General features: G+C 44.5%; 1 protein-coding gene across 2 annotated transcripts in view; it reads right to left on the bottom strand.

Annotated features, from left to right (window-relative positions):
• LOC122945702 (bifunctional apoptosis regulator-like) overlaps window positions 1-16,930 on the bottom strand; it is a 106,033-nt gene extending 89,103 nt beyond the window's left edge. For both annotated transcript variants that reach the window (XM_044304857.1, XM_044304858.1), the window contains exons 1-2: window positions 16,881-16,930; window positions 15,127-15,452 (exon numbers count right to left, since the gene is read on the bottom strand). In XM_044304857.1, coding sequence (XP_044160792.1) covers window positions 15,127-15,380 — 254 coding nt within the window. In that variant the 5' untranslated portion in view covers window positions 15,381-15,452; window positions 16,881-16,930. The remainder of the gene's footprint in view (window positions 1-15,126; window positions 15,453-16,880) is intronic.
• Window positions 16,931-17,205: the final 275 nt, after the last annotated feature.

Raw genomic sequence — 17,205 nt, 5'->3', positions numbered from 1 at the left:
TGGGAACGAGCGGAAATATAGGAAAAGTTAATGAGGCGCAAATGTGGGACAAATTACAGAAGCCCAAATGTGGGCTAAAAGAGTAAAGCGGAAATGTGGGACAAAGTGTTGAAGCGCAAATTTTGGACAAATGAGTAAAGCCGAAATGTGGGACAAATTATTGAAGCGCAAATGTGGTACAACTTGTTAAAGTTTAAGCATTGAATCAAAGGAGGTGGCGCGCATAAATTAAAGAAGAATTTCTAAAATGTTATTCCCTGTCACCTATACAGAGCAGGGGTTTATTCACGTCTAAAATTGTATAATGTCAACAGAAAAATTGCAGAAATGTATTAACCTGTTTACTTGGTAGAGCAGGGGTCTATGACAGAAAAAAATTGGTTATTGTCACCCTTAAATGTAAAAGAAAAATTATTGAAATTTATTAAGCTGTCAACAATTTTTTTTTACCGGTCTAATAGGTATAGCAGTGGTACATCACACCCAAAAATTGGTGAATTTTACCAGAAAATTTAACTGACAATTTTTTTATTTCTTTAACCTGTCTACTAGGTATAGCAGTGGTACTTCACGCCCAAAAATTTGTGAATTTCACCCTTAAATGTAACTAACAAATTAATTTTTTTTTTTACCAGTCTAATAGGTATAGCAGTGGTACATCACACACAAAAATTGCTGAATTTCACTAGAAAATGTAACTGACAAAGTAGTGAAATGACATGAAATAAAATCTGTAGAAATAAAAAAATAAAAATTTGATTTATGAAGTGGAGTTGAATATGGAGTAGGAGTTTGAGGAAGTGGTGTACGTAGCGGCTGAGGAGGACGAGTTAGCCAACACTGGTTTTTGGTTTTAATTTTTTTAATTATGGTACACTCCAAAAGAGTGTGAAATATCCAAAATACAAGAATGAGCAATTGCGCTGCAGTATAACAATAGCTGGTTAAGGCCGGTATACATGTCTATTCTGCACAAAGTATGGACAAGTCCTGTGGGATCCATGCCTGGTTCATTTTAATGAACGTGACCTTGTCTACATTGGCTGTGGACAGGCGGCTGCGCTTGTCTGTGATGACCCCCCCTGCCGTGCTAAACACATGTTCAGATAATACACTGGCTGCAGGGCAGGCCAGCACCTCCAAGGCATAAAGGGCAAGCTCAGGCCATGTGCCCAATTTGGGGACCCAGAAAGTGAAGGGGCAGACCCGTCATTCAATATGTGTAGGCGTGTGGTGAAATGCTGCCTCCTGCTAAGACGTTCCATATCAGCTGGTGGTGCTGGTTGTTGTGGCGTGCTAACAAAGCTTTTCCACATTTTGGCCATGCTAACCCTGCCTTCTGAGGTGCTGGCGGTGCCCCAGCTGCGTTGGCGACCTCTTCCTCTGCCTTCGCCTTGTGCTTCCACTGTGCCCCCTGCTGTCAGGTGGGAATGCCACCTACAGCGCGTCTACCAGCATGCGCTTGTACTCGCGCAGCTTACGATCACGCTCCAGTGACGGAATTAAGGATGGTACGTTGTCCTTGTAACGGGGATCCAGCAGCATGGCCAGCCAGTAATCAGCACAAGTTAGAATGTGGGCAACTCAGCGGTCGTTGTGGAGACACTGCAGAATGTAATCCCTCATGTGTGCCAGGCTGCTCATAGGCAACGAAAAGCTGTCCTCTGTGGGAGCTGTATCGTCTGTGTCCTCTGTATCCCCCCAGCCATGCACCAGTGATGGCCATGAGCTGGTCTGAGTGCCACCCTGCTGTGAACATGGTTCCTCCTCCTCCATCTCCTCCTCCTCATCCTCCACCTCGTCATCCTCCAGAACTGTGCCCTGGCTGGACAATTGTGCACCTGGCGTTTGTGAGTGCAGGAACCCACCCTTGGAGCCACTTAGGAATGACTGGCCGGAAACCCTACGAAATGATCCCTCTTCCTCCTCCTCCTGTGCCACATCCTCTTCCATCATCGCCAGCAGCGTTTTTTCAAGGAGGCATAGAAGTGGGATAGTTACCCTGAGAATGGCGTTATCTGCACTGGCCATGTTGGTGGAGTACTCGAAACAGCACAACAAGGAACACAGGTCTCGCATGGAGGCCCAGTCATTGGTGGTGAAGTGGTGCTGTTCCGCCGAGCGACTCACCTGTGCGTGCTGCAGCTGAAACTCCACTATCGCCTGCTGCTGCTCGCACAGTCTGGCCAGCATGTGCAAGGTGGAGTTCCACCTTGCAGGCACATCGCATATGAGGCGGTGAGCAGTAAGACCGAAGATACGCTGCAGCACTGACAGGCAAGCAGCAGGGTGAGAACGTCGAAAGCGCGCACAGACGGCCCACACTTTATGCAGCAGCTCTGACATGTCGGGGTAATTTTTAAGGAATCTCTGCACCACCAAATCCAGTACATGCGCCAGGCAAGGGATGTGTGTGAAACCGGCTAGTCCCAGAGCTGCTACGAGATTTCGCCCATTATCGCACACCACCAGGTCGGGCTTGAGGCTGACTGGCACAAACCACTCATCGGTCTGTTGTTCGAAGCCCGTCCACAGCTCCTGCGCGGTGTGGGGTTTGTCCCCCAAAACGGTAAATTTTAAAACTGCAGAGTAAGAGGAGGAAGCAACAGGAGGCAAACTGAAGCACCCTGCAATCCTTGGTAGGGGAAGAACATGCGCCAAACTGAAATCTGCCTCAGGCCCAGCCGCCAATGCATTTACCCAGTGTGCTGTTATGGAGATACAACGTCCCTGACCGTGCTTACTGGTCCACGTATCCGTAGTGAGGTGCACCTTGCAACAGATGGCGTTGCGCAGTGCACACCTGATTTTGTCCCCTACTTGGTTGGGAAGGGATGGCTTGCCTGGAAAAGTAGTGGTATCTTGTCACGACGTACTGTGGGACAGCCACCGCCATAAGGCCTTTAAAACTGTCCGTCTCCACCAGATGGAGTGACAGCATTCCAAAGGCCAGTAATTTAGAAATGCTGGCATTCAGGGCCAGGGATCACGGGTGGGTAGGGGGGTACGTCCTCTTCCTCTCCAGTGTTTGGGAGATGGAGAGCTGAATGCTTCCGTGGGACATTGTGGAGATGCTTGGTGACCCAGGTGGTGGTGTTGCTGGAAGATCCTCTGTTTGCGGGGTGGCAGGTGGCACAGTCACTCCAGAGGTGGATGAAGAGTCCAAGACTGCAGCAGAAGAGAAAGCAGGAGGAGCCAGAGACCTTTCTTTGTTTTTGAGGTATCTACTCCACTGCAGCTCGTGCTTTGCACTTAAATGCCTGGTCATGCAGGTTGTGCTTAGGTTGAGAACGTTTATGTCTCGCTTCAGGCTCTGATTGCACAGCGTGCAAACCACTCGTCTTGTTATCAGCACATTGTCTAAAGAACTGCCATGCCAGGGAACTCCTTGGAGCTGGCTTTGGTGTGCTCGGTCCCTTGCTGCGGTGGGCAATAGCAGGCGTACTGTCTAGAGGACGGCTGCTCCGCTTTTGCTCCCTCTTTTGCTGTGCTGGTGGCTCTGTGCGACCACCGCCTCTTCCTTTGAACTACATAGGTCACTCGCATGACCTTGATTCCATGTGGCATTGAGGACCTCATCGTCCTCCACATCATCTTCCACCCAGTTTTCTCCTCTGCCCTCCTTGTCGGTCTGCACACTTTCAAAAGCCCCAGCAGGTGGCACCTGTGCAGTGGCGTCGCCAGGGGAGGCCAGAGGGGGCCACGGCCCTCCTACATCATGCTGTGCCCCCCCATGTGCCCCCCCAACTAAAATGGCCCCCCAAGTGAGCCGCCACAGTCGGGCACAGGGAGATGAGTGATGTCCGGTTCATGAACGAATCGTTCTTTTGAATAGATTCAGTTCACTGAACCGGAGGAGTCCATTCCTCTGACTGAGCTGATCCGTGTGAAGCCGCTCAGTCAGATAGCAGAGCAGAGAGACAATATAGAATAAGCCACGGCACTCCAAAGGGATTCCAATCAATTTCTTTATTACACCTTGTGTGCTACACAAGGTGTAATAAAGAAATTGATTGGAATCCCTCTGGAGTGCCGTGGCTTATTCTATATTGTCTACTACGGGAATCCTAGGACCAGGATTTAACGCTGCAGGCACCACCACGTATTGGAATTGCTACAATAATAGTGAGTAGTGCTGGCCTATTTTCTATTTATGTATATGAAGAGCAGAGAGACGCCACAACAGGGAGGAGTGTATTCTGATCCTAGAGAGGAAGCCAGCCCCTCCCCTCCCCGCCCACCCTGGCCTGCAACCAATCAGAGCTCAGGCAAGCAGCACTGAGTCACACACTGTACAGGAGGGAGTCTAAGAATCGAATGAGTCACAGGTTGAAAGAATCTAAAGATCCGACTTAGTTAGAGACTCATTCGATTCTTTGAGTTAAAAGAACCGTGAGTCACTAGAACATTTTACACTGAGGGCCGCATCGCTGACATGGAGGTAAGAATAAGTGTTTTTATTTATTTTTTTACAATAGTTTTACAGGCACATTATGGGGGCTCCTGTTACTGGCACATTGGGGGGGCTTATTACTGGCACATTGGGGGCTTATTACTGGCACATTGGGGGGCTTATTACTGGTACATGATGGGGGGCTTATTACTGGCACATTGGGGGGCTTATTACTGGCACATGATGGGGGCTTATTACTGACACATGATGGGGGGGCTTATTACTGGCACATGATGGGGGGCTTATTACTGGCACGTGATGGGGGGCTTATTACTGGCACATGATGGGGGGCTTATTACTGGCACGTGATGGGGGGCTTATTACTGGCACGTGATGGGGGCTCATTACTGGAACATTGGGAGGGCTCTTATTACTGGCACGTGATGGGGGGTGGGCTCTTATTACTGGCACATTATTGGTGGGCACTATAGGGGCATCTACTGAGGCCACAAAGGGGTATTTTATATGGGGGGCTCTGTACAGTAGCATTTTATACTGGGACACATGGTGGGTACTATGGGGAAGGTGGGAGAGGAGTACTATAGGGTCATCTACAGGGGGCACTAAGAAGGGGTATTTTATACTTGCAAATGAGGTACACTGAGGGCATCTACTGGGGCACGATATATGGGGCATTTTATACTGGTACATTATGGGGGCACTAGGAGGAAGGGGGAGAGGAGCACTATGGGGGCATTTACTGGGGGCACTATATAGAGGTATTTTATACTGGCACATTATAAGGAGAATTATTTCTACGGGGGGGGGGCATTATGGTGGGCTTTATTACTCCCCCATGGTAGAACCCCCTAGTAGCAGCACCAGCCTCTCCTTGCTCTGCTATCCTTATTATGAAATCTTTCTCATTAGGATGAAACACAACATCAGCTCCGCCGAGCCCCCGGCCAAAGTGTGGAAGTGGTGTCCGAGATCCCCAAGGGCCAAGCCAAGTAATAGTAAGTTTTCATGTGAAATATGTTTGTTCTACACATATAACATACACTGTGCCACACAATATACAGTATACCTTTACACTGTGTAGTCTGTTCTATAAGCACCATTGTTTTGTGGCAGCAGACATAAAATAATCTGGAAGTGCCCCTCCCGAGACCAGGCTCTGGATCCGCCACTGCTATACACAGTGCAAACAAGGGTAAGTGCCATTCTTGCCAGTACCAATTGTCCTCTGTATTGATGTGATTTTCATAGTGTCAAAATCTGCACGTACCAGTTGGTCTCGGTAAGTGGCACTTCGCTTGTTGCAAATCAAGGGTGCATTATTAAATTTGACAATCTGTGGGTACACCTTACCTAACAGTGACCAATGATTACGTATAATACCATCAAATTTTCCATTATATGGATGGTATTTGTGGGTAAATGCAATACGTAGATCTCCCTCATTTTTCTTTATTTGTACTTAGGTGGTAGCCTCTGTAAGTATCTGCAGTGGGTAACCCCTCATCTTAAATCTCTGCAACATCTCATCTACCCTCTGTCCCTGCAGTTGGGGATCAGAAACAATTCTTTTCACCCTTTGCAGCTGTGATTTGGGAATGGCTTTCTTTAAGGAAGTGGATGTGCACTTGTGGTGTCCGAGATCCCCAAGGGCCAAGCCAAGTAATTGTAAGTTTTCATGTAAAAAATGTGTTTGTTATAAACATATAGCATACACTGTGCCACACAATATACAGTATACCTCTACACTGTGCCACACAATGTACAGTATACCTCTACACTGTGTAGTCTGTTCTATAAGCACCCTTGTTCTGTGGCGGCGGACAGAAAATAATCTGGAAGTGCCCCTCCCGAGACCAGGCTCTGGATCCGCCACTGGTCTGGACCGCTCACAGGAGTGTACATTTCTTCTATACTGCAATCCGTATGCTCTTACCTGCAGAAATCGGCACTCGCTCGGTAACAACTAACAGGCAGTGCCTGTAGGCTGTAGCCTGGCCCTGTTACCGAAGCTAGCCGAATGGTGTAAGGTTAAGGTACTAGTAGAGATGAGCGGCCGCTTAATCCTGATTTAAAGTTACTGCAGGATATGGATTACAGTTTAGAAATGTCAAATGTACACTCCTGTGAGAGGCGGGGAGGGAGATCTGTGGATGACACTGTTAAGGAGGGGGAAATGAGGATGACACTGTCATGGGGTGGATCTGTGGATGACACATATAGCATAAGATGCTATATACGGTATGTGTCATCCACAGATCCCCCCCCCCATAGCAGTGTCATCCACAGATCCCCCTCCCTATAAAAGTGTCATCCACAGGCAGCTAGGACATGTTGAAATCTGAGTGATTTTTTAAATATTTTTTAAACCACAGACAGCAGGACTTTTCTTCCCTGTTGCGGTTTTAGGTATTGGGTAAAGTATCGCAGCATTTCTAAGCGTACTTGTGTAAATGTGTCGTTGTTATAGCTGCCCCCCCTACTTTTGTCCTGGCCCCCAGTGTGCCCCCCCAAAATTTGAAAGCTAGAGATGCCACTGCACCTGTGTTTCGTCATCATCCGAGACGTGCTGTGGTGGTCGTCCCATGTACTCATCTTGAAAGAAAAAGTGTTTGGGCATCAGTGCACTCAATCTCTTCCACTTCTGGGGCAGGGATAGGTGGATGGCCCTGGGAAACCCTGCTAACAGAGTCATCAAAAAGCAGAAGAGACTGCTGCATGACTTGGGGCTCAGACTGCTTGGCTGATTTGCAAGGGGGTGAGGTGAAAGACTGATGGACATCGGCTGTAGGTGCCAACTCTGATCTTTCAGCAGGAGACTGGGTAGGAGACAATGTGAAGGAACTGGAGCCACTGTCAGCAACCCAATCTACTATCGCCTGTACTTGTTCAGGCCTCACCATTCGTAGAGCCACATTAGGCCCGACCAAATACCGCTGCAGGGGTTTCACTTGTGCGTGTAGCTGGTACAGATCGACCACGTCCTCTCCCTGCAACAGGAGCTCCACCAGCAGCACCACGACCTGGGCCATGTCCCTTATTTGACACTCTCCTCATATTTCTGGAATTTAGGATCTTGCCCTAAATGGGTGTTTAATTAATAGTAGAATAGAACAACAGTATGTACAGGGTGTATCTCACACGCCTGAACCAGACTAGGCCTCAATTAAGGATTTGTGCCCAAAATGGCTGTATTTTAAATATTGAATAGAACCCCTGTATTTAAAGGGTGTATCTCACACACCCAGAACCAAACTAGGCCACAATTAAAGATTTGTGCACAAAATGGCGGTATTTCAGTTATCTGAATATAACCCAAATATATAAAGGGTGTATCTCACAATGACATCTGCAGCAAAGGCTGCCAAATATTTTTTTGTTTAATAACTGAATATGACAGCAGTATATAACCCTGGAATTTCAAACGTCTTGATGCTGCAAGGGCGCAACAATTGTGTATTTTGCCCAAAAAAAGGTGTTTTATTAATAGAGCAATATAACCCCAGTATATAAAGGGTGTATCTCACACGCCCTGAATCACACTAGCCTGCAAGTAAAGATTTTGCCAAAAATGGGTATTTGATTAATAACTGAATATGACAGCAGTATATAACCTTGGAATTTCAAACGTTTTGATGCTGCAAGGCCAGAAAAATTTTGTATTTTGGCAAAAAAGTGTGTTTTTAAAAACCCAGAAAATTATGGCTGTATTTCTAGCTTAAATTGCATACTGACTAATCCTGCAAATGCACCAGATGTTGTATATTGCCAAAAAAGGGGATTTTTTACAACCAGATTATTAGTGCTGTTTTTCAAGCTTGGATTTCAATGTCACAAAAGCTCAGGTGCAGTGCTGGTGCACTGAGCTTGCATAAAATGGCCGCCACTGCCGCCGCCGCCCAACTAACTGACTTATAAGGGTCCATTCACACGGTATAAGCAGAAAGTGCCTGAAATGTTACCGAATTACCGGAAGTCGGAAAGGATGCAGCAGTTCCAAAATAAATTAAAAAGTATGCTTTACACAGCGTATAAGGGTGATGTCACAGCACAACGGGAATCTAACAGGGGAAGAGGTGAAAGTAATCCTCCTCCTACCACGACCACGCCGGCAAGGACAGGACGCTATACAGACGCGTTGTTGATGGAGGACATGCAGAGCTTTTTAAGTTCTACTCATCGCCACAGCCCTTCGGGGTCCACCCTCAGAAAATGACTCGACCGACAGGTAGCAGACTACCTCGCCTTAACTGCAGATATCGACACTCTGAGGAGCGATGAACCCCTTGACTACTGGGTGTGCAGGCTTGACCTGTGGCCTGAGCTATCCCAATTTGCGATAGAACTTCTGGCCTGCCCTGCTTCAAGTGTCCTGACAGAAAGGACCTTCAGTGCAGCAGGAGGTATTGTCACTGAGAAGCAAAGTCAACTAGGTCAAAAAAGTCTAGATTACCTCACATTTATTAAGATGAATGAGTGATGGATCCCGAATGGACTGACAGTGGGCAATACATTCGACTAAAAAAGGCCTGGTGATGAGATGAGCTGCCTTGGGCTAAAAATGGTCCACACGCTGCTGTATTTTATCTCTGAAAGTCAGATGACTTACGTGACTTATCCGCCACCAACTAGGGTTCAAGCCGCAATGTTTTAGGGCACTTTCTGCCTGGGAAACAAACATAAATTTTTCTGGCAGCGGCTGCAACAATACCAAATTTTTCAGGCATGTGTACATGCCTAATTTTTCTGGCCTCTGGTACTGCACTGTGGCTTCAAAACCCCCCCCCCCCCCCCCCCCCAAAAAAAAAAGGCACATACATGTGTCAATTTCCCTTCATGATCATTACCTTGTTGTGGTGAGGGGGCTTGCGTATCACAATGAAGCGACCACCTCTATGAGTGTGTTGGCAATGGCAGTGTTGGCACACCCCAGATGATAAGGTCGTTGCTTCATTGTGAACAGACCAAAAGCGATCGGCTGGATAATTTTGCATAGAAAAAACATTAATTTTCTTTGTGATCATCTAAGGTGATCATTAAAGCCTACTAGGCCAACAATGGGCCCACACTGCAGAATCATTGTTTTCTGGGTCACTTAACTGTCACTGAGCTACCTCAGCACGACCATAGGCTTTGAAAAAACCCCATCGCCTGCAATCTCCCAAACATGCGCACGAGCACAGTCATCACTACACCAAGATTGACGCATAGAGGTATAAAATTTATGTCATGAGTGTGTCAACTATTGACAACTCTTTGCGGTTGTCAAAAATCTATTCCATACACGTCCTCTGATAGGGGACGTAACAGGGATTAACCTGATAGGAATAGTACTACTTAACACACCACACATATTGGGATTGCACAGTACATTACACGGCGCACGTGCAGTGCCCCAAATTGGAAGTAGGAGGACCGACCAAGCATCTTTTTTCATCTCCCAGTTCCTAAAATCGATGCCATATACACGTCCCCTGATAGAGGACGTAACAAGGATTAAACTGATAGGAATAGTACTACTTAACACACCTTATAATAACGCAGAGAGAGGAGTCTGAAGAAGAGGAGTCAGAGAAGGAAGGTGGCTTTGAGGAGGTGGAAGACTAAACACAGCAGGCATCCCAGGGGGCTTGTTGTCACCTTTCGGGGACCCTTGGTGTTGTACGTGGCTGGGTGGAGGAAGAGACCTTCAATAACGTCAATGAGGACAAGGAACGGGACATAGCTAGCTTGGTATCCAACCTTGTGCAAATGGGGAGTTTGCGGTTGTGCAAATGGACTGTTTGCGGTGGTTTGCGGTGCATTAAACAGGGAGTTTGATCTGTCAGAGTTTGGTCTGTCCCTGTGAAGTTGACAGATGAGTATATATTCAGATATATAGACATATTCGTCAATTATAGCAATACAACCATTAGGAACTTAGATCTAAGTTGTAATTGCAATGCGATTAATACAAGTTATATTAATCGCATTTCGAATTCAACTTAGAGCTGGGTTCCTAATGGTTGTATTGCTAGAATATAACGAAGATTGAGAATATAGTGCTATATTCGTCAATTCTAGCAATACAACCATTAGGAACTCAGATCTAAGTTGTAATCGCATTGCGATTAATGGAGGTTATATTAATCGCATTGCGAATTCAACTTACCACACTCTGCGTCAACTACATAATTTTCCATGGGAGTTTTCCATGGATCCCACTCTGGCATGCCACAGTCCAGGTGTTAGTCCTCTTGAAACAACTTTTTCATCACTATTGTGGCCAGAAAGAGTCCCTGTGGGTTTTAAAATTCGCCTGTCTATTGAAGTCTATGTTGCCACAATTGTTGCGTTTTTGCACATACAGCATTGTGTTCACTCGTTCATTGCCATCTATATTAGCAGTAATATGTTTGAAGGGATCTTGTTTGTGTCCTAGGAGACCACATCAAATAATTACATCACATGACAGAAGAGTTTTCCAAGGAGTCAAGGAAGTTTGCTTGCCTCTTAGGAGACCGCGTCACATGGTTACATGAGATCACATCACCATAGCATTCTCCAAGACTGGGGAGTTGGTTTGTCTCTTAGGAGACTTCATGACTTTCAGTGTATACTTATTTCAGAGACACTTAATTTTCAATAAATTCATTTTCAATAAATGATATAGTATGTCAAACATACCTAGTTTTGTTAAATACTGTATATTTGATTTCATCAGACTTCACTGAATATACTGAAGAACATGTGAGTTTATTATAAAGTCCCTCCTCCTTATGTGATTTGTTTTGTAGCCCAAATGGGTGTTTATAGCATTGTTGTACCTTTATAAAACCTGTGCATTGTGACTAAAGAAGGGGATGGTCCCAGAAACATGTTTTATTTAAGGACATTTAATTGCTATCTGAAATATACAGTGCCTTGCAAAATACTTTTTTCCTTACATTACATTACAGCCTTAAGTTCAATGTTTTGTTATGTGATGGATCAGAACACAATAGTCAAAGTTGGTGAAGTGAAATGAGAAAAATATATACTGCAAATAAAACTATTGTTTAGAAATAGAAAACAGAAAATTGGCATGTGCGTATGTATTCACCCGCTTTGTTAGAAAGCCCATAAAAAGCTCTGGTGCAACAAATTGCCTTCAGAATTCACATAATTAGTGAAATGATGTCCACTTGAGTGCAATCTTTAAGTGTCACATGATCTGTCATTACATATACACACCTGTTTGAAGGACCCCAGAGGGTGCAACACCTAAGCAAACACTGCCATGAAGACCAAGGAACTCTCCAAACAAGTAAGGGACAATGTTGTTGAGAAGGGTAAGTCAGGGTTCGGTTATAAAAAAATATCCAAACCTTTCATGATCCCCAGGAGCACCATCAATCACATCATACCCAAATGGAAGGAACATGGCACAACAGCAAACCTGGCAAGAGACGGCCTCCCACCAAAACTCACGGACCGGGCAAGGAGGGAATTAATCAGAGAGGCAGCACAGAGACCTAAGGTAACCCTGGAGGAGCTGCAGAGTTCCACAGCAGAGACTGGAGTATCTGTACATAGGATGACAATAAGCTGTACACTCCATAGAGTTTGACTTTATGGCAGAGTTGCCAAAAGAAAGCCATTACTTTCAGCTAAAAACAAAAAGGCACGTTGTGAGTTTGCCGAAAAAGGGTGACTCCGAAAAATGTATGGAGGAAGGTGCTCTGGTCTGATGAGACTAAAATTGAACTTTTCGGCCATCAAAGAAAACACTATGTCTGGAGCAAACCCAACACATCACATCACCCAAAGAAAAGGGGATGTTTTTCAGCAGCCGTGACTGGGACACAGGTCAGTTGGAGGAGTTGAGGGAAAGATGATTGGTGCTAAATACTGGGATATTCTTAAGCAAAACCTGTACCACTCTGTGCGTGATTTGAGGCTAGGACGGAGGTTCACCTTCCAGCAGGTCAATGACCCCAAACACACTGCTAAAGCATCACTTGAGTGGTTTAAGGGGAAACATGTAAATGTGTTGGAATGGCCTAGTCACAGCCCAGATCTCAATCCAATACAAAATCTGTGGTCAAACTTAAAGATTGCTGTTCACAAGCGCAAACATCCAACTTGAAGGAGCTGGAGCAGTTTTGCAAGGAGGAATGGGCGAAAAACCCAGTGGTAAGATGTGGCAAGCTCATAGAGACTTATCCAAATTGACTTGGAGCTGTGATTGCCCCAAAAGGTGGCTCTACAAAGTATTCACTTTAGGGGGGTGAATAGTTATGCACATTGCCTTTTTCTGTTATTTTGTCCTATTTTTTGTATGCTTCACAATAAAAAAATAAATAAAAATATAAATAAAAAAAACTTCATTGTGGGCATGTTCTGTAAAATTAAATGATGCAAATCCTCAAACAATCCATGTTAATTCCAGGTTGTGAGGCACCAAAATACAAAAAAAAGTCAAGGGGGGTGAATACTTTCTGATTACTCCAAGTGATGTTGATCATGAGACCCTTGCTGATGATTTGAACCTCGGTTGGGGAATAACATGCTGATGTGGCTCATCACAACAACACTAGATAAGCACCTCCATTTTGTGCCTATCTCTATGCACTATATTACAACGGGTATCGCTCGATGTGGCGCTCAACCTCATTATTTTTTTATCGCTTAACATAAGAACATGCAGACTGGAGATGACTCATTGACCCATTCTTCTGTGAACTGAGGTTATTGTGTGGGGAGGAGAGTAGATAAGCTGTGGCCATCACCTATTGTGAATGGTGGTGTTATCTATATGCAGATATCTTTCATTGTAATCCTGCTTCTAAAGATGAAATGATCACGAGAAGTGATCTCTACAGAATGGGAAGAAAGAGCTTCAGTTTGATTTCATACAACTTTTCCGTTCGGATGCGGTTGTATTAAATTGAAAATTAACATGCCAATCATTGTAAATCAAAGAGCGCCAGATCCGGTTTTTCCATGTCAGTAAAAAATGGATCCGGCACCAGTGAACATGGTTTTTGGTGCCAGATCCAGCATGTTCAGTTTCCCATGCCGCACGCAATAAGGCTAGGTCTACGTGACGACATTTGTCGCGCAAAATTTTGTTGCACTAATGTCGCGCGACAATTTTTATAATGGCATTCTATGGTGTCGCACTGCAACATGCAACATGCTGCGACTGCGACGCGACAGTCGCAGAAAATCCATTCGAGATGGATTTTTCTGCGACTGTTGCGTAGCAGTCGCAGCATGTCGCATGTTGCAGTGCGACACCATAGACTGCCATTATAAAAATTGTCGTGCGACATTAGTGCAAATGTCGCGCGACAAATGTCGTTGTGTAGACCTAGCCTAATGCTGCTTGCAGCGGTTTTGTGTCTGGCATGGAAATGCAAGAAAACTGAACGGAATGTATTCTGATGCACTCCATTCCGGTTTGTTCAGTTTAGTCCCCGTTGATAATGAATGGGGACAAAACTGAAGCGTTTTCTTCTGGTTTTGAGATCCTCTGCCAGATCTCAGAACCAGAAAGGAAAACGCAGATGTGAAAGTAGCCTCAGTGATCAAAGTGAAAACTGCAAGAATTGAAAGTTTAGGAACATTATCGAAGGTATAAAAAATATTTAAAATGTGACCTAAACAATAGGTAATTTACAGCTGACACACTGGGCCAGATTTATCATTCCTCTGACAGCTCACTCCACTTTCACATATGGCTAAAGTCAGTTTTAGCCAAGTCAGATTTATGATCGGCCCTTTAAGACTGTAATAAATGTGGTTTGACGGTAGCAGTTTATCCATCAGTAAGCAGCTTTACAAAAGTCGCAAGTCTTTATGAAAAAGTCGCACGTTTTTATGAAAAAGTTGCATGTTCTATTAAAAAGTCTCATAAGATAAGCATGGTCCTCACTGGAGTGAAATTGCGACTTTTTTGCGACTTTTTAAATAGTCCCAATAGTAAATCTGTCTAGAGATTAATTTACATAAGAAAACACGCCCACTTTCAGAAAACTGGCGAGCATAGTGCAGAGCAGAAAAAAGTCGCAAATTTGTGTGCAGTTTTAGCGTTTGGGACTTTTTGGGGGACTTTTTCACTCCATTATTCTGACTTGAGCTAATGATAAATCTGGCCCATTGTCTTTAAAGTGCTGCATGTTCTGAAAAGCTCTCTGTATCCCCTGTATATAAGGTGATGTATTTGAGCGCTGCATGATGTTTCTATCATCTTTTAACTCTCTGTAACACTTACATTTACATCAGAGATGTGGGTTTTCTTGCAAAGTGCCTTCATATTAATATACAATAATTTTTATCCTACAAAACCCTTTGACACAATCTTATGGCCCACTAACAGCTCCGTATGAAAGGTGTCTCAAAAATGAGAACTTACTGCCTATCCACAGCTAGGCCACCACCAATCACAAGAACAGGGTCCTAGAGTCCTGCAGCGCATGTACAAGATAGTCACTCCATTCACTCTGTGACCTTGTTTTGTGAACAACGGGGTACCAGGGTGCATACTCCAACCAATAAAATAGTTACCATGTATCAACTGAATAGGTGATAAAGTTCTTATAGATGGACAAAGAGGAGAAATTACCATTGCACTTTGCTGATGAGCCACTTAGCTTGTAGGACACAAGCAGAATATATTATCTTTGCCTCAAACAAATAGATTTTACCATGAAAATATATTAGAATTACATTAAGCCCCCACCTCTACTTACCTAAGAAGCATGTTCACTTTGGGACACTCTTCCCACTTGTCAGAACATACGGGACACTCAGTCTTCTTTGAAGACAACCACCACAGGGCGAGGCAATGTCTGCAGAAGCTGTGACCACATTTCAGGGTGGTGGGGTTCACCAATATATCATAGCAACAATTGCAGGAAAATTCGCTAACAGATATGTTCCGGTCTAACTTCACTCCCGAGCTCCTCTCACAGTTGTCACTTTCTAACTGGACGTCCTCCTCCATGGCTGCCGTGCACAGGAATATGGAATACGGGTCTTCAAAATGATCAATGAAATCCTCTAGTTATTAATAGCCCTGCAAAACAGCAGACATCAATTTTCTTAACTATGATTGGGAACATTTAATCAAAAATCTATGTGTGCAAGCACTCGCAGCAATATATATTCAGGATAAGAAGAAAAAGGTACAATCTTTGGCTGGACCAGAGCTGCATTTAGTAAAAGAGAAATATTAGACTTAGGGTATGTTCACATTTGCATTAGAGGCTCCTTCCAGGGCCTCTGTTTCAGATTCTCCCAAAAAGAGTTGACATCAAAGTCTGGCATACAGCCATTTTTTCTACACTAAAACAGCGGCACCTGAACGGACCCTATTACAGTCAATGGGGATCTGTTCAGCTCCGTTTGTGTAAGCTATGTGCCAGATCTGGCACTTCCTTTATTTTCATTGTTTTGCTCCTCTAACAGAGCAGAAAAACAGACTAGCACTGATGTGGGTTGCCCTTGATGTTAGATTTTTGTAAGGGTGCAAGGCAGGAGAGCAGGTGACATTGGCTGCAAATGTTGGAGTCAGTAACCAGGCCAGTTGGTGTCAATAAATAAGTCTCTTTTCACAAAATGGGAACAGTAGTACAAAGCATATAACAGTGCAATCCTTTCTCCATAGCAACATATGGACAGCAGCAATGATGGAGGCTGTAGTATTTCTTCTCTTGGTGTTTCTCTGAAGTCTCTGAGCAGAACCATAGACATGCAATAAGGTTCTTGGTAGATGGTTCTGTAATTCCTGGGCTGAGGGGTACAGCTCTAAGATATGGTTGGCCCAACTATCTCAAACTGTGAAAGGGTGCACTAGCAATGTTCCCTCTCACAGCAGTAAGGTCTCTCTGTCATAGATTTACTCAATATCTTGCTGCCTGACTTCAATCTAGACCTTCTAATCTTCCTATTCTCTGGAGCACTTTGATGGTAAAGTTGATTCCTTGGCTGTAGAAGATGGATGTTCTCTGAACTTGGGGCTAGCTCTGAGGAGCTCACATATCCATGTCGTCTTTGTACCACAGCTAGAATTAGGCTCAACACTCACCAATCGGGGGTGGACCCAGGTCCATCAACCTGACACTGAGACAAGATGTTAATTCTTATACAATGTTGTTGGGTATACAAACATGATAAATCATAACATTAAACTCAGCAATATGACATTACAGCAATTAAACCTTTGCAGCAACCCTGTTTTGGGGTATTACAAATCATGTCAAATACTGTAAATATTTCACCTGTAAAGACTCTGCAGCCAATTCCTACATCATAAAACCACATACATTAATAAAGAATGTCATAGTGCTCTCATTAACACTCAGTGCTCCCAATGATATCTGCCACTCCGACCTTCTGCCTTGTTAGTACACTTATACACCTAAATAAAGGGGATGTCAGACATATTACCAAATCTGTCCAGTACCCCTAAATGTGCTAAAATAATAAAAGATGAGATACTCACCACTTAATCCCCTACTGTTTTGAGTGCTGCTGCTCCAGTTTGTGTCGCTGCAGAGTCGACATAGCAATATGCAACGTTTGTTGGAAACAAATACAACTTCACAAGAAATGTAACAGAACTGGTTTGCTCTGCTCATGTATTTACCTGGCACATTTCTAACAGGTGACGGCAGATTTACAGTGCATTCGGACAGTCTTCAGAACCTTCCACTTTTTGGGGGGAAGGAGAACCTTCAGCCTTGTTGGGGGTCCAGGGCACTCTGGATCAGGTTTCTTATTAAGAGTATCTGCTTACTTTGTTCCATTCATTTTGCTGAACCCTGACC

Source organism: Bufo gargarizans, chromosome 8 (genome assembly GCF_014858855.1).
Source record: "Bufo gargarizans isolate SCDJY-AF-19 chromosome 8, ASM1485885v1, whole genome shotgun sequence".
Classification (NCBI taxonomy): domain Eukaryota; kingdom Metazoa; phylum Chordata; class Amphibia; order Anura; family Bufonidae; genus Bufo; species Bufo gargarizans.
The sequence above is the reverse complement of the archived record's forward strand: the minus strand, read 5'-3'. Positions and strand labels throughout refer to the sequence as shown.